The 24,396-nt window shown below is 43.1% G+C and overlaps 1 protein-coding gene across 1 annotated transcript; it reads left to right on the forward strand.

Annotated features, from left to right (window-relative positions):
* The first annotated feature begins 1,709 nt into the window (after positions 1-1,709).
* Positions 1,710-22,060, forward strand: LOC115182556 (NLR family CARD domain-containing protein 3-like). The gene is made up of 9 exons (XM_029744100.1): positions 1,710-1,762; positions 11,099-11,334; positions 11,499-13,398; positions 13,730-13,903; positions 14,177-14,350; positions 14,523-14,696; positions 20,501-20,674; positions 20,957-21,003; positions 21,477-22,060. Exons 1-9 carry the CDS (start codon positions 1,713-1,715, stop codon positions 22,004-22,006), a joined length of 3,459 nt encoding a protein of 1,152 aa, XP_029599960.1. The 5' UTR covers positions 1,710-1,712; the 3' UTR covers positions 22,007-22,060.
* The last annotated feature ends 2,336 nt before the right edge of the window (positions 22,061-24,396 follow it).

Below are 24,396 nucleotides of genomic sequence, written 5' to 3' on the forward strand. Positions count from 1 at the left end.
CTGTTTAGTTGTCACTGTGTTAACCACAACCAACATGCTGGATCTCTGTTTAGTTGTCACTGTGTTAACCACAACCAACATGCTGGATCTCTGTTTAGGACGTCCCTATGTTAACCACAACCAACATGCTGGATCTCTGTTTAGTTGTTACTGTGTTGACCACAACCAACATGCTGGATCTCTGTTTAGTTATCACTGTGTTAACCACAACCAACATGCTGGATCTCTGTTTAGTTGTTACTGTGTTAACCACAACCAACATGCTGGATCTCTGTTTAGTTGTCTCTGTGTTAACCACAACCAACATGCTGGATCTCTGTTTAGTTGTCACTGTGTTAACCACAACCAACATGCTGGATCTCTGTTTAGTTGTCACTGTGTTAACCACAACCAACATGCTGGATCTCTGTTTAGTTGTCACTGTGTTAACCACAACCAACATGCTGGATCTCTGTTTAGGACGTCACTATGTTAACCACAACCAACATGCTGGATCTCTGTTTAGTTGTTACTGTGTTGACCACAACCAACATGCTGGATCTCTGTTTAGTTGTCACTGTGTTAACCACCACCAACCTGCTGGATCTCTGTTTAGTTGTTACTGTGTTGACCACAACCAACATGTTGGATCTCTGTTTAGTTGTTACTGTGTTAACCACAACCAACATGCTGGATCTCTGTTTAGTTGTCTCTGTGTTAACCACAACCAACATGCTGGATCTCTGTTTAGTTGTCACTGTGTTAACCACAACCAACATGCTGGATCTCTGTTTAGTTGTCACTGTGTTAACCACAACCAACATGCTGTATCTCTGTTTAGGACGTCACTGCGTTAACCACAACCAACATGCTGGATCTCTGTTTACAGGGGACAGTGCTCTAAAATGAGTCTCTCTGGGGAGAGGAAGGAGGGGGGCCCTGTTTCTAAAATGAGTCTCTCTGGGGAGAGAGAGGAGGGGGGCCCTGCCTCTAAAATGAGTCTCTCTGGGGAGATAGAGGAGGGGGGCCCTGCCTCTAAAATGCATCTCTCTGGGGGACATGACACCAAAGCTAAGAGGTAAGATGACAATTTTATGAAGAATTGATTTAGTTTATTTCCTAAATAAATAGCTATCTTAAGGTGAATGCACTTACTGTAAATCTCTCTGGATAAGAGCATCTGCTAAATCAGGGGTTCTCAATCCGGGGTCTGTGGAGGTACTGCAGGGGTTCTGCAGGAAGCTCGGGGAAGGGTGGTGTATCCAGGGAGAAAACTAAACTAATATTCTGAAATGTCATTGTGGTCTTATGTTCCCATCTATTGGAATTATTTAGCAACTGCAGTAGTGCTGAAAAAATATGGTATTCCTTACTAAAGTAGTAATTACTCAGAATTACTAGTTAATTTTATCACTTACAATCATAAAATAAGAACTTATAGCATAACAAACAATTACACTGACATAAACCAAAATCACTATATATGTAGTTATTTAGTTAATTACCAAATTGAGCCGGTCGGTCACATTTGAGAGTGAGGGAGATATATAGCATTTTGCATAAAAAAACATGATTTTTGTCTCTCTAAAATGAAACCATCAAGTGATAGATTTTAAACAAATCCTTGTCTGTGAGAGATGTAATGTTTGTCTCTGTTGTGTTGAAGCCCAATCAAGCAGGAGAGACCAGCCTCCCCTGTTCCCAGCTGTGTGTCCATGAAGAGTGACCGGTCTATGGGTCAACCTCTAAACTTTAGAGAGGGAGACTTTTCTACTGAACAAAGGTAAGAAGAACTCATGGGTCATGGTCAGTGAGTTAAACAACACTGTCTCTAGTCATTTCTCCTCTCCCATTTTCACATTTTCTTTTGGTTGTTTTCATAATCCATAGGCTAATACTTTAGTCCATTTTTATAGTCCTAAAACAACATTAAACACAACATTCCCTCTGTGTGTGTGTGTGTGTGTGTGTAATCCCTGGACAAGGACATGTAATCTCTATCCTGATTGCCTAGTCACTTTTACATCTACCTACATTTACATATTACCTCAATTATTGCCTCATTATTACCTCAACTACCTGGTACCCCTGTACATTGACTCAGTACTGGTACTCCCTATAGCCTCATTATTACCTCAACTACCTGGTCCCCCTGCACATTGACTCAGTACTGGTACTCCTTATAGTCTCATTATTACCTCAACTACCTGGTAGCCCTGCACATTGACTCAGTACTGGTACTCCTTATAGTCTCATTATTACCTCAACTACCTGGTACCCCTGGACATTGACTCAGTACTGGTACTCCTTATAGTCTCATTATTACCTCAACTACCTGGTACCCCTGCACATTGACTCAGTACTGGTACTCATTATTATCTTATTACCTCAACTACCTGGTACCCCTGCACATTGACTCAGTACTGGTACTCCTTATAGTCTCATTATTACCTCAACTACCTGGTACCCCTGCACATTGACTCAGTACTGGTACTCCTTATAGTCTCATTATTACCTCAACTACCTGGTACCCCTGCACATTGACTCAGTACTGGTACTCCTTATAGTCTCATTATTACCTCAACTACCTGGTACCCCTGCACATTGACTCAGTACTGGTACTCCTTATAGTCTCATTATTACCTCAACTACCTGGTACCCCTGCACATTGACTCAGTACTGGTACTCCTTATAGCCTCATTATTACCTCAACTACCTGGTACCCCTGCACATTGACTCAGTACTGGTACTCCTTATAGTCTCATTATTACCTCAACTACCTGGTACCCCTGCACATTGACTCAGTACTGGTACTCCTTATAGTCTCATTATTACCTCAACTACCTGGTACCCCTGCACATTGACTCAGTACTGGTACTCCTTATAGTCTCATTATTACCTCAACTACCTGGTACCCCCTGCACATTGACTCAGTACTGGTACTCCTTATAGTCTCATTATTACCTCAACTACCTGGTACCCCTGCACATTGACTCAGTACTGGTACTCCTTATAGTCTCATTATTACCTCAACTACCTGGTACCCCTGCACATTGACTCAGTACTGGTACTCCTTATAGTCTCATTATTACCTCAACTACCTGGTACCCCTGCACATTGACTCAGTACTGGTACTCCTTATAGTCTCATTATTACCTCAACTACCTGGTACCCTGCACATTGACTCAGTACTGGTACTCCTTATAGTCTCATTATTACCTCAACTACCTGGTACCCCTGCACATTGACTCAGTACTGGTACTCCTTATAGTCTCATTATTACCTCAACTACCTGGTACCCCTGCACATTGACTCAGTACTGGTACTCCTTATAGCCTCATTATTACCTCAACTACCTGGTACCCCTGGACATTGACTCAGTACTGGTACTCCTTATAGCCTCATTATTACCTCAACTACCTGGTACCCCTGCACATTGACTCAGTACTGGTACTCCTTATAGTCTCATTATTACCTCAACTACCTTGTGCCCCTGCACATTGACTCAGTACTGGTACTCCTTATAGTCTCATTATTACCTCAACTACCTGGTCCCCCTGCACATTGACTCAGTACTGGTACTCCTTATAGTCTCATTATTACCTCAACTACCTAGTACCCCTGCACATTGACTCAGTACTGGTACTCCTTATAGTCTCATTATTACCTCAACTACCTGGTACCCCTGCACATTGACTCAGTACTGGTTCTCCTTATAGTCTCATTATTACCTCAACTACCTGGTACCCCTGGACATTGACTCAGTACTGGTACTCCTTATAGCCTCATTATTACCTCAACTACCTGGTACCCCTGCACATTGACTCAGTACTGGTACTCCTTATAGTCTCATTATTACCTCAACTACCTGGTCCCCCTGCACATTGACTCAGTACTGGTACTCCTTATAGTCTCATTATTACCTCAACTACCTAGTACCCCTGCACATTGACTCAGTACTGGTACTCCTTATAGTCTCATTATTACCTCAACTACCTGGTACCCCTGCACATTGACTCAGTACTGGTTCTCCTTATAGTCTCATTATTACCTCAACTACCTGGTACCCCTGCACATTGACTCAGTACTGGTACTCCTTATATTCTCATTATTACCTCAACTACCTGGTACCCCTGCACATTGACTCAGTACTGGTACTCCTTATAGTCTCATTATTACCTCAACTACCTGGTACCCCTGCACATTGACTCAGTACTGGTTCTCCTTATAGTCTCATTATTACCTCAACTACCTGGTACCCCTGCACATTGACTCAGTACTGGTACTCCTTATAGTCTCATTATTACCTCAACTACCTGGTACCCCTGCACATTGACTCAGTACTGGTACTCCTTATAGTCTCATTATTACCTCAACTACCTGGTACCCCTGGACATTGACTCAGTACTGGTACTCCTTATAGTCTCATTATTACCTCAACTACCTGGTACCCCTGCACATTGACTCAGTACTGGTACTCCTTATAGCCTCATTATTACCTCAACTACCTGGTACCCCTGCACATTGACTCAGTACTGGTACTCCTTATAGTCTCGTTATTACCTCAACTACCTGGTACCCCTGCACATTGACTCAGTACTGGTACTCCTTATAGTCTCATTATTACCTCAACTACCTGGTACCCCTGCACATTGACTCAGTACTGGTTCTCCTTATAGTCTCATTATTACCTCAACTACCTGGTACCCCTGCACATTGACTCAGTACTGGTACTCCTTATAGTCTCATTATTACCTCAACTACCTGGTACCCCTGCACATTGACTCAGTACTGGTACTCCTTATAGTCTCATTATTACCTCAACTACCTGGTACCCCTGCACATTGACTCAGTACTGGTACTCCTTATAGCCTCATTATTACCTCAACTACCTGGTACCCCTGGACATTGACTCAGTACTGGTACTCCTTATAGCCTCATTATTACCTCAACTACCTGGTACCCCTGCACATTGACTCAGTACTGGTACTCCTTATAGTCTCATTATTACCTCAACTACCTGGTCCCCCTGCACATTGACTCAGTACTGGTACTCCTTATAGTCTCATTATTACCTCAACTACCTAGTACCCCTGCACATTGACTCAGTACTGGTACTCCTTATAGTCTCATTATTACCTCAACTACCTGGTACCCCTGCACATTGACTCAGTACTGGTTCTCCTTATAGTCTCATTATTACCTCAACTACCTGGTACCCCTGCACATTGACTCAGTACTGGTACTCCTTATAGTCTCATTATTACCTCAACTACCTGGTACCCCTGCACATTGACTCAGTACTGGTACTCCTTATAGTCTCATTATTACCTCAACTACCTGGTACCCCTGCACATTGACTCAGTACTGGTTCTCCTTATAGTCTCATTATTACCTCAACTACCTGGTACCCCTGCACATTGACTCAGTACTGGTACTCCTTATAGTCTCATTATTACCTCAACTACCTGGTACCCCTGCACATTGACTCAGTACTGGTACTCCTTATAGTCTCATTATTACCTCAACTACCTGGTACCCCTGCACATTGACTCAGTACTGGTACTCCTTATAGTCTCATTATTACCTCAACTACCTGGTACCCCTGCACATTGACTCAGTACTGGTACTCCTTATAGCCTCGTTATTACCTCAACTACCTGGTACCCCTGCACATTGACTCAGTACTGGTACTCCTTATAGTCTCGTTATTACCTCAACTACCTGGTACCCCTGCACATTGACTCAGTACTGGTACTCCTTATAGTCTCGTTATTACCTCAACTACCTGGTACCCCTGCACATTGACTCAGTACTGGTTCTCCTTATAGTCTCATTATTACCTCAACTACCTGGTACCCCTGCACATTGACTCAGTACTGGTACTCCTTATAGTCTCATTATTACCTCAACTACCTGGTACCCCTGCACATTGACTCAGTACTGGTACTCCTTATAGTCTCATTATTACCTCAACTACCTGGTACCCCTGCACATTGACTCAGTACTGGTTCTCCTTATAGTCTCATTATTACCTCAACTACCTGGTACCCCTGCACATTGACTCAGTACTGGTACTCCTTATAGTCTCATTATTACCTCAACTACCTGGTACCCCTGCACATTGACTCAGTACTGGTTCTCCTTATAGTCTCATTATTACCTCAACTACCTGGTACCCTTGCACATTGACTCAGTACTGGTACTCCTTATAGTCTCGTTATTACCTCAACTACCTAGTACCCCTGCACATTGACTCAGTACTGGTACTCCTTATAGCCTCATTATTACCTCAACTACCTGGTACCCCTGCACATTGACTCAGTACTGGTACTCCTTATAGCCTCATTATTAGCTCAACTACCTGGTACCCCTGCACATTGACTCAGTACTGGTACTCCTTATAGTCTCATTATTACCTCAACTACCTGGTACCCCTGCACATTGACTCAGTACTGGTACTCCTTATAGCCTCATTATTACCTCAACTACCTAGTACCCCTGCACATTGACTCAGTACTGGTACTCCTTATAGTCTCATTATTACCTCAACTACCTGGTACCCCTGCACATTGACTCAGTACTGGTACTCCTTATAGTCTCATTATTACCTCAACTACCTGGTACCCCTGCACATTGACTCAGTACTGGTACTCCTTATAGTCTCATTATTACCACAACTACCTGGTACCCCTGCACATTGACTCAGTACTGGTACTCCTTATAGTCTCATTATTACCACAACTACCTGGTACCCCTGCACATTGACTCAGTACTGGTACTCCTTATAGTCTCATTATTACCTCAACTACCTGGTACCCCTGCACATTGACTCAGTACTGGTAATCCTTATAGCCTCATTATTACCTCAACTACCTGGTACCCCTGCACATTGACTCAGTACTGGTACTCCTTATAGTCTCATTGTTACCTCAACTACCTGGTACCCCTGCACATTGACTCAGTACTGGTACTCCTTATAGTCTCATTATTGTTATTTATTGTGCTACTATTTCCTTCTTTTATTTATCTAATTCTTCTTCCTTTTTAACTGCGTTGTTATGAAAGGGCAGGGTCAAATTATAATCACTGTGGTTATAGAGGGTGAACAGGTCAGCACTTTAGGTGCAAATGTCAGTTGGCTTTTCATAGTCGAGCATTCAGAGGTCGAGACAGCAGGTGTTGGAGAGAGAGAGAAGGAGAGAGAGAGATACTTCACTCAGATTACACAGATACACAAAGATTTTGAAAACCTACCCGATTTTGATGAACTCCCATATCTACTGGGTGAAATACCACAGTGTTCCATCACAGCAGCAAGATGTGTGACCTGTTGCCACAAGAAAAGGTCAACCAGTGAAGAACAAACACCGTTGTAAATACAACCCATATTTATGTTTATTTATTTTCCCTTTTATACTGTAACCATTTGTACATCATTACAACACTGTATATATAGATAATATGACATTTGTAATGTCTTTATTCTTTTGGAACTTCTGTGAGTGTAATGTTTACTGTTCACTTTTTATTGCTTATTTTCCTTTTGTATATTATCTACTTCACTTGATTTGGCAATGTTAACATATGTTTCCCATGCCAATAAAGCCCCTTGAATTGAGGGAGAAGGAGGGGGAGGAAGAGAGAGAGGGAGAGGGAGGGAGGGAGGGAGGGAGAGGGAGAGAGGGAGAGGGAGGGAGAGAGGGGGAGGAAGAGAGAGGGAGGGGGAGGGAGAGATTCGGGACAAGGTCTCACGTCCGGTGAATGTTTCTACACTGTGGACATGTTTCTACACTGTGGACATGTTTCTACACTGTGGACATGTTTCTACACTGTGGACATGTTTCTACACTGTGGACATGCTTCTACACTGTGGACATGCTTCTACACCGTGGACATGCTTCTACACCGTGGACATGCTTCTACACCGTGGACATGTTTCTACACTGTGGACATGCTTCTACACTGTGGACATTATTCATTCCACCTCATTCAGACAGCAGAGTATACTGTTCCCAGCTGTCTGTCTATGAACACAGTATACTGTTCCCAGCTGTCTGTCTGTCTATGAACACAGTATACTGTTCCCAGCTGTCTGTCTATGAACACAGTATACTGTTCCCAGCTGTCTGTCTGTCTATGAACACAGTATACTGTTCCCAGCTGTCTGTCTGTCTATGAACAGAGTATACTGTTCCCAGCTGTCTGTCTGTCTATGAACACAGTATACTGTTCCCAGCTGTCTGTCTGTCTATGAACACAGTATACTGTTCCCAGCTGTCTGTCTGTCTATGGACACAGTATACTGTTCCCAGCTGTCTGTCTGTCTATGAACACAGTATACTGTTCCCAGCTGTCTGTCTGTCTATGAACACAGTATACTGTTCCCAGCTGTCTGTCTGTCTGTCTATGAACACAGTATACTGTTCCCAGCTGTCTGTCTGTCTGTCTATGAACACAGTATACTGTTCCCAGCTGTCTGTCTGTCTATGAACACAGTATACTGTTCCCAGCTGTCTGTCTGTCTATGAACACAGTATACTGTTCCCAGCTGTCTGTCTATGAACACAGTATACTGTTCCCAGCTGTCTGTCTGTCTATGAACACAGTATACTGTTCCCAGCTGTCTGTCTGTCTATGAACACAGTATACTGTTCCCAGCTGTCTGTCTGTCTATGAACACAGTATACTGTTCCCAGCTGTCTGTCTATGAACACAGTATACTGTTCCCAGCTGTCTGTCTATGAACAGTGACTGCTCCATGGATCATCCTGTCACTAGTCAGAATAATATTACTAGTGAAGAGAAGAATCTTCCAGATGTCATATAGAAATGTTTTGTAATGTGTAGTTTGTTAGAACTAAGTTTATTAGAGGAATTACTGCACCCTCCTTTATCTCTGTAGTGGTCTACTCTGTTAGAGGATCAGTATCTCTCTCTCCTTTATCTCTGTAGTGGATGGTCTACTCTGTTAGAGGATCAGTATCTCTCTCTCCTTTATCTCTGTAGTGGATGGTCTACTCTGTTAGAGGATCAGTATCTCTCTCTCCTTTATCTCTGTAGTGGATGGTCTACTCTGTTAGAGGATCAGTATCTCTCTCTCCTTTATCTCTGTAGTGGATGGTCTACTCTGTTAGAGGATCAGTATCTCTCTCTCCTTTATCTCTGTAGTGGATGGTCTACTCTGTTAGAGGATCAGTATCTCTCTCTCCTTTATCTCTGTAGTGGATGGTCTACTCTGTTAGAGGATCAGTATCTCTCTCTCCTTTATCTCTGTAGTGGATGGTCTACTCTGTTAGAGGATCAGTATCTCTCTCTCCTTTATCTCTGTAGTGGATGGTCTACTCTGTTAGAGGATCAGTATCTCTCTCTCCTTTATCTCTGTAGTGGATGGTCTACTCTGTTAGAGGATCAGTATCTCTCTCTCCTTTATCTCTGTAGTGGATGGTCTACTCTGTTAGAGGATCAGTATCTCTCTCTCCTTTATCTCTGTAGTGGATGGTCTACTCTGTTAGAGGATCAGTATCTCTCTCTCCTTTATCTCTGTAGTGGATGGTCTACTCTGTTAGAGGATCAGTATCTCTCTCTCCTTTATCTCTGTAGTGGATGGTCTACTCTGTTAGAGGATCAGTATCTCTCTCTCCTTTATCTCTGTAGTGGATGGTCTACTCTGTTAGAGGATCAGTATCTCTCTCTCCTTTATCTCTGTAGTGGATGGTCTACTCTGTTAGAGGATCAGTATCTCTCTCTCCTTTATCTCTGTAGTGGATGGTCTACTCTGTTAGAGGATCAGTATCTCTCTCTCCTTTATCTCTGTAGTGGATGGTCTACTCTGTTAGAGGATCAGTATCTCTCTCTCCTTTATCTCTGTAGTGGATGGTCTACTCTGTTAGAGGATCAGTATCTCTCTCTCCTTTATCTCTGTAGTGGATGGTCTACTCTGTTAGAGGATCAGTATCTCTCTCTCCTTTATCTCTGTAGTGGATGGTCTACTCTGTTAGAGGATCAGTATCTCTCTCTCCTTTATCTCTGTAGTGGATGGTCTACTCTGTTAGAGGATCAGTATCTCTCTCTCCTTTATCTCTGTAGTGGATGGTCTACTCTGTTAGAGGATCAGTATCTCTCTCTCCTTTATCTCTGTAGTGGATGGTCTACTCTGTTAGAGGATCAGTATCTCTCTCTCTCCTTTATCTCTGTAGTGGATGGTCTACTCTGTTAGAGGATCAGTATCTCTCTCTCCTTTATCTCTGTAGTGGATGGTCTACTCTGTTAGAGGATCAGTATCTCTCTCTCCTTTATCTCTGTAGTGGATGGTCTACTCTGTTAGAGGATCAGTATCTCTCTCTCCTTTATCTCTGTAGTGGATGGTCTACTCTGTTAGAGGATCAGTATCTCTCTCTCCTTTATCTCTGTAGTGGATGGTCTACTCTGTTAGAGGATCAGTATCTCTCTCTCCTTTATCTCTGTAGTGGATGGTCTACTCTGTTAGAGGATCAGTATCTCTCTCTCCTTTATCTCTGTAGTGGATGGTCTACTCTGTTAGAGGATCAGTATCTCTCTCTCCTTTATCTCTGTAGTGGATGGTCTACTCTGTTAGAGGATCAGTATCTCTCTCTCCTTTATCTCTGTAGTGGATGGTCTACTCTGTTAGAGGATCAGTATCTCTCTCTCCTTTATCTCTGTAGTGGATGGTCTACTTTGTTAGAGGATCAGTATCTCTCTCTCCTTTATCTCTGTAGTGGATGGTCTACTCTGTTAGAGGATCAGTATCTCTCTCTCTCCTTTATCTCTGTAGTGGATGGTCTACTCTGTTAGAGGATCAGTATCTCTCTCTCCTTTATCTCTGTAGTGGATGGTCTACTCTGTTAGAGGATCAGTATCTCTCTCTCCTTTATCTCTGTAGTGGATGGTGTACTCTGTTAGCGGATCAGTATCTCTCTCTCCTTTATCTCTGTAGTGGATGGTCTACTCTGTTAGAGGATCAGTATCTCTCTCTCCTTTATCTCTGTAGTGGATGGTCTACTCTGTTAGAGGATCAGTATCTCTCTCTCCTTTATCTCTGTAGTGGATGGTCTACTCTGTTAGAGGATCAGTATCTCTCTCTCCTTTATCTCTGTAGTGGATGGTCTACTCTGTCAGAGGATCAGTCCAGCTGTGCAGTGTGTCAGCAGGTTCTGAGGGATCCGGTCTCTATCACCTGTGGACACAGGTTCTGCAGGCAGTGCATCACCAGATACTGGGAGAAACATGCTCCTTCAGGAGACTATGACTGTCCTCAGTGTAGAAAGAGATCCAGAACACTTCCTGTACTACAGAACCTGAGGGAACCCAATGATGCAGGAGGCTCTGAAAACAGTAAGAACACTTGCAGACCTGTGCTAAGTCAATACCTCAATATGATTTAAATGTAGTTAACTACAATAATATGAGATAATATAAATTACTGTAGTTGTGGAGGCCCACATTTCATCCTGTCAATGAATATGTCTGATACACATCCTTTTACTCCTCCATTGTAGTGGATGACAGCCTGCAGAGAGCTATAGTAAACCATAAAGACAGTCTGCAGAGAGCCATAGTAAACCATAAAGACAGTCTGCAGAGAGCCATAGTAAACCATAAAGACAGTCTGCAGAGAGCCATAGTAAACCATAAAGACAGTCTGAAAAGGAGGTATGAATGTGTGATAGAAGGCATGGAAACAGCAGGGAACCAAACTCCCCTCAACAGGATTTACACAGAGCTCTACATCACAGAAGGAGAGAGTGAAGGTGTTAACAATGAACATGAGGTGTGGCAGCTAGAGACAGCATCCAGGACACCAACCTCACATGACACAGCAATCCACTGCAATGACATCTTTAAACCCTTACCTGGCCAAGAGAGAAGCATCAGAACTGTGCTGACGAAGGGCATCGCTGGCATCGGAAAAACAGTCTCTGTGCAGAAGTTCATCCTAGACTGGGCTGAAGGGAAGGCAAACCAAGATGTGGAGATCATATTTGTGCTTCCTTTCCGGGAGCTGAACTTGATCAAAGATCTCCAGTACAGTCTTCTCAGACTTTTAAATGACTTCCACACAGAACTAGACATAGGCAATGCAAATAAACTCACTGCCTGTAAAGCTATGTTCATCTTTGATGGTTTGGATGAAAGCAGACTTCCTTTGGATTTCCAGCACAATGAAAAGGTGTCTGATGTCACCCAGACATCATCTATTGATGTTCTGCTGACAAACCTCATCAAGGGGAATCTGCTTCCCTCTGCTCTCCTATGGATAACCTCCCGACCAGCAGCAACCAATCAGATCCCCCCTAAGTGTATTGACCAGGTGACAGAGGTACGAGGGTTCAATGACCCACAGAAGGAGGAGTACTTCAAGAAGAGATTCAGTGATGAGGACCTGGCCAGCAGAATCATCTCACACATAAAGACATCAAGGAGCCTCCACATCATGTGCCACATGCCAGTGTTCTGTTGGATTTCTGCAATAGTCCTTGAACACATGCTGAGTACAGACAAGAGGAGAGAGATGCCCACGACTCTGACTGAGATGTCCATACACTTCCTGCTCATTCAGACCAGCCTGAAGAACCAGAAATATCATGGGAGAGATGAGATGGATCAAGAGGAGCTCATGGAGTCAGATAAGGAAATTCTTCTGAAGCTGGGGAAGCTGGCGTTTGACAATCTGGAGAAGGGTAATCTCATGTTCTATGAAGAAGACCTGAAAGAGTGTGGCCTTGATGTCAAAGAAGCCTCAGTGTACTCAGGAGTGTGCACACAAATCTTTAAAGAAGAGTCTGTGTTATTTCAGAGGGTGGTGTACTGCTTTGTTCATCTCAGCATTCAGGAGTTTCTCTCAGCTGTCTACATGTACCATTGTTACACAGCCAGGAACATGGATGCACTGAAGCCCTTCCTCAAGAGAAAGTCTAGAGGTGTGTCTGAAGAGATAACCTTGCATGAGCTGCTGAAGAGTACCGTGGATAAAGCCTTGGAGAGTAAGAATGGACACTTGGACCTTTTTGTCCGCTTCCTTCATGGCATGTCACTGGAGTCCAATCAGAAACTCCTACGAGGTCTGGTGACACAGACAGAAAGCAGTCCAGAGAGTGTCCAGAAAACAATCCGATCCCTTAAGGTGATGCAGAGGAAGAACATCTCCCCTGAGAGGTGCATCAATCTCTTCCACTGTCTGATAGAGATGAAAGACCATTCAGTACAGGAGGAAATCCAAGAGTACTTGAGGTCAGAGAACAGATCCAAAAACCTCTCCCTTGCTCAGTGTTCAGCGCTGGCCTACATGCTGCAGATATCAGAGGAGGTTCTGGATGTGTTTAACCCAAAGGAATACAAGACATCAGACGAGGGTCGTAGGAGACTGCTCCCAGCTGTGAGAGGCTGCAGGAAAGCTCTGTAAGTATCACTGTAAATATCGCACACCAAAATAAATTGTAGTTATAGCAGTATTTTCATTGGCTGACTGGCTCTGTAAGTACTCATGTGACTATCCCTCAGACCAAACTTTACTGAATGTAGGAACAAAAGTATTTTCATTGGCTGACTAAACTTTCTATCAGCTGAAAACTCTTAAACTACAATACAAACTGATCAGTAAAGTTGTAGCATTGAGCCATGAATGCACAGCGTGTACATTATTCGTGCACCATAACTGTGTAAGCTAGGAAAGCTGAGAATAACTTTTTAATACAACCTGTTTGTCATTGTATTTCTTCTGTGTTGGCAGACTCACTGGCTGTAAACTCACAGACTCATTCTGTGAAGTGTTGGCCTCAGTTCTCAGTTCAAATCCCTCACACCTGAGAGAGCTGGATCTGAGTAACAATGACCTGAAGGATTCAGGAGTGGAGCTGCTCTCTGCTGGACTGGGGAATCCCCACTGTAAACTGGAGACTCTGAGGTCAGTATTATATATAGTGTGGACTGTATACTGATACTGTTTTTTAAACTGGTCTGGTCAGTCAACCCAAATATTTGTACAATACATGTTTCTCTCTACAAGCAATACCTTTTACTTCCATAATTTGTAATTTCTTATAATAATACATTCATTCATTTATAAATATATATTGCAGGTTTCAGGACACTGATTTATCTGAACATGTTGAACAAATATATATTTTCACCACCAAAGAATAGCAGTGTGGTTTTAATATGATTTGACTCTTTGCAGGCTGTCAGGCTGTCTAGTCACAGAGGAAGGCTGTGTTTCTCTGGTCTCAGCTCTGAGGTCAAACCCCTCACACCTGAGAGAGCTGGACCTGAGCTACAATCACCCAGGAGACTCAGGAGTCAGACTGCTCTCTGCTGGACTGGAGGATCCACACTGCAGACTGGAGAAACTCAAGTATGTAGAGGGTTTATGTCAATGTTCATATCAGACATGTTTGACTTAAGATGAAGAAGATATGAATCTATATGTTGTTTGAGAGAATAAACCAAATGCATCTGCCATTGTCCTTCTACACTACTCGTTAAATTAACAGTGTGTTTGTGAAGTCATGATGATCTCTTTGCAGGCTGTCAGACTGTGGAGTCACAGAGGAAGGCTGTGCTTCTCTGGTCTCAGTTTTCAGTTCAAACCCCTCACACCTGAGAGAGCTGGACCTGAGTAACAATGACCTGAAGGATTCAGGAGTGAAGCTGATCTCTGCTGGACTGGGGAATCCCCACTGTAAACTGGAGACTCTGAGGTCAGTATTCCTGTCGTTGGTCAACAAGTGATAACTGTTCACCAGATCCACATGTGTTTACCAGACACACATAGTCCACACCATATGTGTTTGGACAGTGAAGCTTACAGTTTTAAATGTGGTGCTATGCACCAGCATTTTGGATATGAAATAGAATGTTTCATATGAGGTGACAGTACAGAACGTCTCCTTTTATTTGAGGGTATTTTCATACATAGCTGTGTTACTGATAAGAAAGGAAAGCACTTTATGTATTTAGTTCTCCCATTTGAAAAAGTTTTAAATATTCAGACAATATTCACTTATATTGTATTAAAGTAGTCATAAGTTTAGTATTTGGTCCCATATTCCATGCCTGCAGTGATTACATCAAGCTTGTGATTCTACAAACTTGTTGAATGCATTTGCAGTTTGTCTTGGTTGTGTTTTGGATGTTTTTCCTAATAGAAACTGAATGGTGAATAATGTCCTGTCATTTTGGAGTCACTTCATTTGTATTGTCAGTAAGAATAGAAGATGTTTCTGAACACTTCTACATTCATGTGGATGCTACCATGATTATGAATAAATCATTAATGATGATGAATGAGAAATTTAGAGGTACAAAGATCAGACCCCCTCTGTTATTGGTATTATTCTGTATACTTCTGGCCCTTCTTTGGACACTGTGTTAACTAACCTCCAGACGAGCTTCAATGCCATACAACACTCCTTCCGTGGCCTCCAACTGCTCTTAAATACAAATAAAACTAAATGCATGCTCTTCAACCGATCTCTGCCTGCACCTGCCCGCCTGTCCAGCATCACTACTCTGGACGGATCTGACTTAGAATATGTGGACAACTACAAATACCTAGGTGTCTGGTTAGACTGTAAACTCTCCTTCCAGACTCACTATAAGCATCTCCAATCCAAAGTTAAATCTAGAATTGGCTTCCTATTTCGCAACATAGCATCCTTCACTCATGCTGCCAAACATACCCTTATAAAATTGACCATCCTACCGATCCTCGACTTCGTCAATGTCATTTACAAAATAGCCTCCAATACCCTACTCAATAAATTGGATGCAGTCTATCACAGTGCCATCCGTTTTGTCACCAAAGCCCCATATACAGTGGGGGAAAAAAGTATTTGATCCCCTGCTGATTTTGTACATTTGCCCACTGACAAAGAAAGGATCAGTCTATAATTTTAATGGTAGGTTTATTTGAACAGTGAGTGACAGAATAACAACAAAAACACCCAGAACAACTCATGTCAGAAATCTTATAAATTGATTAGCATTTTAATGAGGGAAATAAGTATTTGACCCCCTCTCAATCAGAAAGATTTCTGGCTCCCAGGTGTGTTTTATACAGGTAACGAGCTGAGATTAGGAGCACACTCTTAAAGGGAGTGCTCCTAACCGCAACTTGTTACCTGTAAAAAAGACACCTGTCCACAGAAGCAATCAATCAATCAGATTCCAAACTCTCCACCATGGCCAAGACCAAAGAGCTCTCCAAGGATGTCAGGGACAAGATTGTAGACCTACACAAGGCTGGAATGGGCTACACGACCATCGCCAAGCAGCTTGGTGAGAAGGTGACAACATTTGGTGCGATTATTCGCAAATGGAAGAAACACAAAAGAACTGTCGATATCCCTCGGCCTGGGGCTCCATGCAAGATCTCACCTCGTGGAGTTGCAATGATCATGAGAATGGTGAGGAATCAGCCCAGAACTACACAGGAGGATCTTGTCAATGATCTCAAGGCAGCTGGGACCATAGTCACCAAGAAAACAATTGGTAACACACTACGCCGTGAAGGACTGAAATCCTGCAGCGCCCGCAAGGTCCCCCTGCTCAAGAATACATATACATGCGCGTCTGAAGTTTGCCAATGAACATCTGAATGACTCAGAGGACAACTGGTGAAAGTGTTGTGGTCAGATGAGACCAAAATGGAGCTCTTTGACATCAACTCAACTCGCCGTGTTTGGAGGAGGAGGAATGCTGCCTATGATCCCAAGAACACCATCTCTACCGTCAAACATGGAGGTGGAAACATTATGCTTTGGGGGTGTTTTTCTGCTAAGGGGACAGGACAACTTCACTGCATCAAAGGGACGATGGACGTGGCCATGTATCGTCAAATCTTGGGTGAGAACCTCCTTCCCTCAGCCAGGGCATTGAAAATGGGTTGTGGATGGGTATTCCAGCATGACAATGACCCAAAACACACGGCCAAGGCAACAAAGGAGTGGCTCAAGAAGAAGCACATTAAGGTCCTGGAGTGGCCTAGCCAGTCTCCAGACCTTAATCCCATAGAAAATCTGTGGAGGGAGATGAAGGTTCAAGTTGCCAAACGTCAGCCTTGAAACCTTAATGACTTTGAGAAGATCTGCAAAGAGGAGTGGGACAAAATCCCTCCTGAGATGTGTGCAAACCTGGTGGCCAACTACAAGAAACGTCTGACCTCTGTGATTGCCAACAAGGGTTTTGCCACCAAGTACTAAGTCATGTTTTGCAGAGGGGTCAAATAATTATTTCCCTCATTAAAATGCAAATAATTGTATAACATTTTTGACATGCGTTTTTCTGGATTTTTTTGCTGTTATTCTGTCTCTCACTGTTCAAATAAACCTACCATTAAAATTATAGACTGATCATTTCTTTCTAAGTGGGCAAACGTACAAAATCAGCAGGGGATCAAATACTTTCCCCCCACTGTACTACCCACCACTGCGACCTGTACGCTCTCGTTGTCTGGCCCTCGCTTCCTACTCGTCGCCAAACCCACTGGCTCCAGGTCATCTACAAGACCCTGCTAGGTAAAGTCCCCCCTTATCTCCGCTCACTGGTCACCATAGCAGCACCCACCTGTAGCACGCGCTCCAGCAGGTATATCTCCCTGGTCACCCCCAAAGCCACTTCCTCCTTCGGCCGCCTCTTCTTCCAGTTCTCTGCTGCCAATGACTGGAACGAACTACAAAAATCTCTAAAACTGGAAAAACTTATCTCCCTCACTAGCTTTAAGCACCAGCTGTCAGAGCAGCTCACAGATTACTGCACCTGTACATAGCCCATCTATAATTTAGCCCAACTACCTCTTCCCCTACTGTATTTATTTATTTAGCTCCTTTGCACCCCATTATTTCTACTTTGCACTTTCTTATACTGCATATCTACCATTCCAGTGTTTTACTTGCTATATTGTATTTACTTTGCCACCATGGCCTTTTTTTGCCTTTACCTCCCTTATTTCACTTCATTTGCTCACATTGTATATAGACTTATTTTTCTACTGTATTATTGGCTGTATGTTTGTGTAATACCCTTGTTTGAACCAAGTATTGAGTGTATTTGTTTTAATTAATTGGTATTATATTTAAAAGATGATTGAATTGCTCCTAAACTGTAATGTTGTTAATGCATTATGCTTTTTGAAGAAATATTTATTTAATGTATAAGTGAATAGTTTGTTTTACTTTGAAGTTGAAGTTTTGACCAATAAGGTCGCTTGTTAAGTTGTGGCCAATGGGAGTTGACCTGGTTAACTGGAGGGAAAAAGACGTTGATGAAAGGATGGACGTTTTACCTCAGGACGGTTGGTGAAGAAAAATTATAAAAGAAGACGACAGAACTACAACAAAACCCATAGCTACTAACACATGAAGGGAAATACATGTTTTAGTTAATAAAATAGTTGTTATAATTTTGTTAAAACTTAGTAAAGACTGAAGCTACCGTCTCGTCGTGGAGGTATTAGCCAGCCTAGAGGCTAGCCTAGCATCGTGTGACACCGGGAGATAATTGCTTGGGAAGCTTAACGAGTTCGTGTTGCCATGGGGATATCGGTTACTAAGGAGGACTGTCTGCATGGGTAGGTGTGCTGCCATGGGGATATCGGTTACTAAGGAGGACTGTCTGCATGGGTAGCTGTGTTGCCATGGGGATATCGGTTACTAAGGAGGACTGTCTGCATGGGTAGGTGTGCTGCCATGGGGATATCGGTTACTAAGGAGGACTGTCTGCATGGGTAGCTGTGTTGCCATGGGGATATCGGTTACTAAGGAGGACTGTCTACATGGGTAGCTGTGCTGCCTTGGACTTGGTGAGGAAACCTGCATGGAACTGCCATACTTCGCTGAGGGAATATCTACCAAGTCGTGAGTAACCACAATGTGAGGTGCTTCATTTGGACACGGGTTGTGCACGACTCATTGGGGTTTATTTTTTATTTTTTTTATTTTAAAATAAAGGTGAAATAAATAAATTGGTTATGGTGAGAGGTTAGCATGTTTTGTTGTAGCCTCTGTTATTGGTAATGGTGAGAGGTTAGCATGTTTTGTTGTAGCCTCTGTTATTGGTAATGGTGAGAGGTTAGCATGTTTTGTTGTAGCCTCTGTTATTGGTAATGGTGAGAGGTTAGCATGTTTTGTTGTAGCCTCTGTTATTGGTAATGGTGAGAGGTTAGCATGTTTTGTTGTATCCTCTGTTATTGGTAATGGTGAGAGGTTAGCATGTTTTGTTGTAGCCTCTGTTATTGGTAATGGTGAGAGGTTAGCATGTTTTGTTGTAGCCTCTGTTATTGGTAATGGTGAGAGGTTAGCATGTTTTGTTGTAACCTCTGTTATTGGTAATGGTGAGAGGTTAGCATGTTTTGTTGTATCCTCTGTTATTGGTAATGGTGAAAGGTTAGCATGTTTTGTTGTAACATCTGTTATTTGTAATGATGAGAGGTTAGCATGTTTTGTTGTAGCCTCTGTTATCGGTAATGGTGAGAAGTTAGCATGTTTTGTATCCTCTGTTATTGGTAATGGTGAGAGGTTAGCATGTTTTGTTGTAGCCTCTGTTATTGGTAATGGTGAGAGGTTAGCATGTTTTGTTGTAGCCTCTGTTATTGGTAATGGTGAGAGGTTAGCATGTTTTGTTGTAGCCTCTGTTATTGGTAATGGTGAGAGGTTAGCATGTTTTGTTGTAGCCTCTGTTATTGGTAATGGTGAGAGGTTAGCATGTTTTGTTGTAGCCTCTGTTATTGGTAATAGTGAGAGGTTAGCATGTTTTGTTGTAGCCTCTGTAACTTTCTCTCTCATTATTATTCATGATTCATTCATGATTTGTATTAATCATGTTATCATCAGGATTAATTTAGTAGTGTTTAGAAACATGTTATCTCCTCACTTAGACAGAAAATTATCCAGTCATCATCCACCATTTTATTATTGGGCAAAACAAACTGCAAATGTGACCAACTAGTTTACAACCAAACACTAATCTTTTGACTACTTTAATACACTGAGTGAATTGGTCAGAATACTTATGACTTCTTTAAATAGGGGGACTAGATGCATAAAGTACTTTTATTTTTCTAAATGGTGAAACAGATATGTATGAAAATATCCTCAAATAAAAGGTGACATTATATACTGTCACCTCATATGAAACATTTGATCTGAAATCCAAAATGTTGGAGTTTAGAGCCACATTTAAAATGTTATCTTCACTGTCAAAATAGATATGGTGTGGACTGTATACTCGATACAATCTAAATCTGATACCTCACTGTCTGTCTTTTGACTGATACTGCTTTTTAAACTGGTCTGGTCAGTCTACTCAAATATTTGTATTATATATGTTTCTATCTGCAGGCAAAACTTTGATAATCTGTAATTTATATTATGATACGTTAATTTATGAATAGATATGGAAGGTTTCAGGACACTGATATATCTAAATATGTTGAAGAAATATACTGCCACTATTTTCACCACCAAAGAATAGCAGTGTGGTTTTAATATGATTTGACTCTTTGCAGGCTGTCAGTCTGTCTAGTCACAGAGGAAGGCTGTGCTTCTCTGGCCTCAGCTCTGAGGTCAAACCCCTCACACCTGAGAGAGCTGGACCTGAGCTACAATCACCTAGGAGACATAGGAGTCAGACTGCTCTTTGCTGGACTGGAGGATCCACACTGCAGACTGGAGAAACTCAAGTATGTAGAGGGTTTATGTCAATGTTCATATCAGACATGTTTGACTTTTCAGGCTAGTTAAGACAAACATTCTGACCACCACTTGGACAAAGTTATATGCTGACTGTGTGTGTGTGTGTGTGTGTGTGTGTGTGTGTGTGTGTGTGTGTGTGTGTGTGTGTGTGTGTGTGTGTGTGTGTGTGTGTGTGTGTGTGTGTGTGTGTGTGTGTGTGTGTGTGTGAGTGTGAGTTCAGGTGTATCCATCAATGACTGTCTGTTCTTCTGCTCTGCTTACCGCTACAGTGTGGAACATGGTGGAGAGAACAGAATGAAACCTGGGCTTAGAAAATGTGAGTGTTGACTGCTGTGAAGAATATGACTAAGAATAAGTCTTAATTCAAGTTAAGTCAAAGTCCACCATCATTACTGACTTGGTCATATTAAATGTCACCTGTTGTTCTACGGAAACAGAAATCAGGGACACCAAAGTTTACAAAGAGTTGATATGACAATGTGTGTGTGTGTGTGTGTGTGTGTGTGTGTGTGTGTGTGTGTGTGTGTGTGTGTGTGTGTGTGTGTGTGTGTGTGTGTGTGTGTGTGTGTGTGTGTGTGTGTGTGTGTGTGTGTGTGTAATTAATGCGAATAAGTGTGTATTATATTACCATACAGTATAACATATGATCATTCAACAAGTCTCAAGTTACCTTAACTTCTCCTTTTGATACCTAGAAACATCTACATTAAATGAATTAGTGAAAAGTTAGTTAACATTCTAATGTGAATGATGATGATTTCTAATATTGTGTCTGGTTTCATCCATCAGATGTCTGTGATCTTAAACTGGACCTAAACACAGTAGACAGACACCTCTCTCTGTCTGAGGAGAACAGAAAGGTGACAGGTAGGAGAGAGGAGCAGCAGTATCCTGATCACCCAGAGAGATTTGAGGACTGTAGACAGGTGCTGTGTAGAGAGGGTCTGACTGGGCGCTGTTACTGGGAGGTAGAGTGGAGTGGGTACAGGGCTGGTATAGGAGTGACATATAAAGGAATCAGCAGGAGAGGAAGGGGTGATGACTGTTGGTTTGGATGGAATGACAAGTCCTGGAGTCTGACCTGCTCTGACAACAGATACTCTGCCTGGCACAATAATAACTCCACTACCATAGACGTCCCCTCCTCCAGCTCCCACAGAGTAGGAGTGTATCTGGACTGGTCAGCCGGCACTCTGTCCTTCTATAGAGCCTCCTCTGACACACTGACCCACCTGATCACATTCACCTCCACATTCACTGAGGCCCTCTATCCAGGGTTTTGGGTTTGGGATGATGGCGACTCTGTGTCGCTGAAATAATAACCTGACACACACACACACACACACACACACACACACACACACACACACACACAGGAAACACACCGGACACACACCGGACACACACACACACACACACACACACACAGTGACACACACACTGGACACACACACTGGACACACACACTGGACACACACACACTGGACACACACACACACACTGGACACATACACACAACATACTTACTCCTCAGTGTCAATAATAACATGACACACACACACACACGCACACACTGGACACACACACGCACACACACTGGACACAAACTGGACACGCACACACTGGACACAGACACACACACGCACTGGACACACACACACACACACACACACACTGGACACACACACACTGGACACACACACACACACACACTGGACACACACACACTCAACAAACACACTGGACACAAACACACACTAGACACACACAGGACACACACACACATACACACACACTGGATACACACACACACACACACACACACACAGAACACGTACACTGGACACACACACACATTCTGAACACACACACACACACACACACTGAACACACACACACTGGACACACACACACTGGACACAAACTGGACACACACACATACACACACACATACACACACATACACACACACATATACACACACACTGAACACACACACACTGAACACACACACACTGAACACACACACACACTCAACACAGACACTGGACACACACACACACACACACACACTGGACACACACACTCAACACAGACACTGGGGATACACACACACACACACACTGGACACACACACACACACACACACACAACACACACTGGAAACAAATTAGACAAACACACACTCAACACACACACTGGACACACACACACACTAGACACACACAAACACACAGGACACACACACACATACACACACACTGGATACACACACACACACACACACTGGACACACACACACACTAGACACACACAAACACACAGGACACACACACACATACACACACACTGGATACACACACACACACACACACACACACACACACTGGACACAAACTGAACACAATCACTGGACACACACACACACACACTGGACACACACACACACACACTGGACACACACACACACACACACAAGCACACTGAACACACACACACACACACACAAGCACACTGAACACACACACACACACACACACACACTGGGCACAAACTCACACACTGAAACACACACACACTGGACACACACACTGAAACACACACACACTGAACACACACACACACACACTCACTGGACACACACACACGCACACACACACACACACTGAACAAACACACACTCTGGACATACATACACACTCTGAACACACTCTGAACACACACACACACTCTGAACACACACACACACTGAAACACACACACACACACACACACTGGACACACACACACTGAACAAACACACACACTGGACACAGACACACACACACACACACACACACACACACACTGGCCACCCACTCAAACTGGACAAACACACAAACACTGGGCAAACACACTGGACACACACACTGGAAACACAAACACACTGGAAACACACTGGACAAACACACACACTGGAAACACACACACACTGGACACACACACACACTCACTGGACACACACACACACTCACTGGACACACACACACACTCACTGGACACACACACACGCTTGACACACACACGCTTGACACACAAACTGGATACACACACACAAACACACTGGATACACACACTCACACACACACACACACACACACACTGGATACACACACACACACACTGGATACATACACACACACACACTGGATACACACACACAAACACACTGGATACACACACACACACACACACTGGATACACACACACACACACACACACACACACACACACTGGATACACACACACACACACACACACACACACTGGGATACACACACACACAGACACACTCTGGACACAAACACACACACTGACACACATAAACACTGACACACACATGCACACTGAACACACACACACACACTGAACACACACACACACACACACACACACACACACACACACACACTGACACACATAAACACTGAAACACACACAATTGACAAACACACACTGGACACTCACACGTGTTAAATCAGTTTCTGGATCACAAGTTCTAGAACAGCTTCTATCCCAGTTCTATCAGCCTGTTAAATCAGTTTCTGGACCACAGGTTCTAGAACAGCTTCTATCCCAGTTCTATCTGCCAGTTAAATCAGTTTCTGGACCACAGGTTCTAGAACAGCTTCTATCCCAGTTCTATCAGCCTGTTAAATCAGTTTCTGGA

Source organism: Salmo trutta, unplaced genomic scaffold (genome assembly GCF_901001165.1).
Source record: "Salmo trutta unplaced genomic scaffold, fSalTru1.1, whole genome shotgun sequence".
Classification (NCBI taxonomy): Eukaryota; Metazoa; Chordata; class Actinopteri; order Salmoniformes; family Salmonidae; genus Salmo; species Salmo trutta.

What these genes read in the sequence shown, in the direction of transcription:
- LOC115182556 (XM_029744100.1), top strand. Translation starts at nt 1,713, where the DNA reads ATGGGTCAACCTCTAAACTTTAGAGAGGGAGACTTTTCTACTGAACAA. An exon ending in TGTAAACTGGAGACTCTGAG is followed by an intron (nt 13,904 to 14,176) that starts GTCAGTATTATA and finishes GACTCTTTGCAG; the next exon opens with GCTGTCAGGCTGTCTAGTCA. An exon ending in TGCAGACTGGAGAAACTCAA is followed by an intron (nt 14,351 to 14,522) that starts GTATGTAGAGGG and finishes ATCTCTTTGCAG; the next exon opens with GCTGTCAGACTGTGGAGTCA.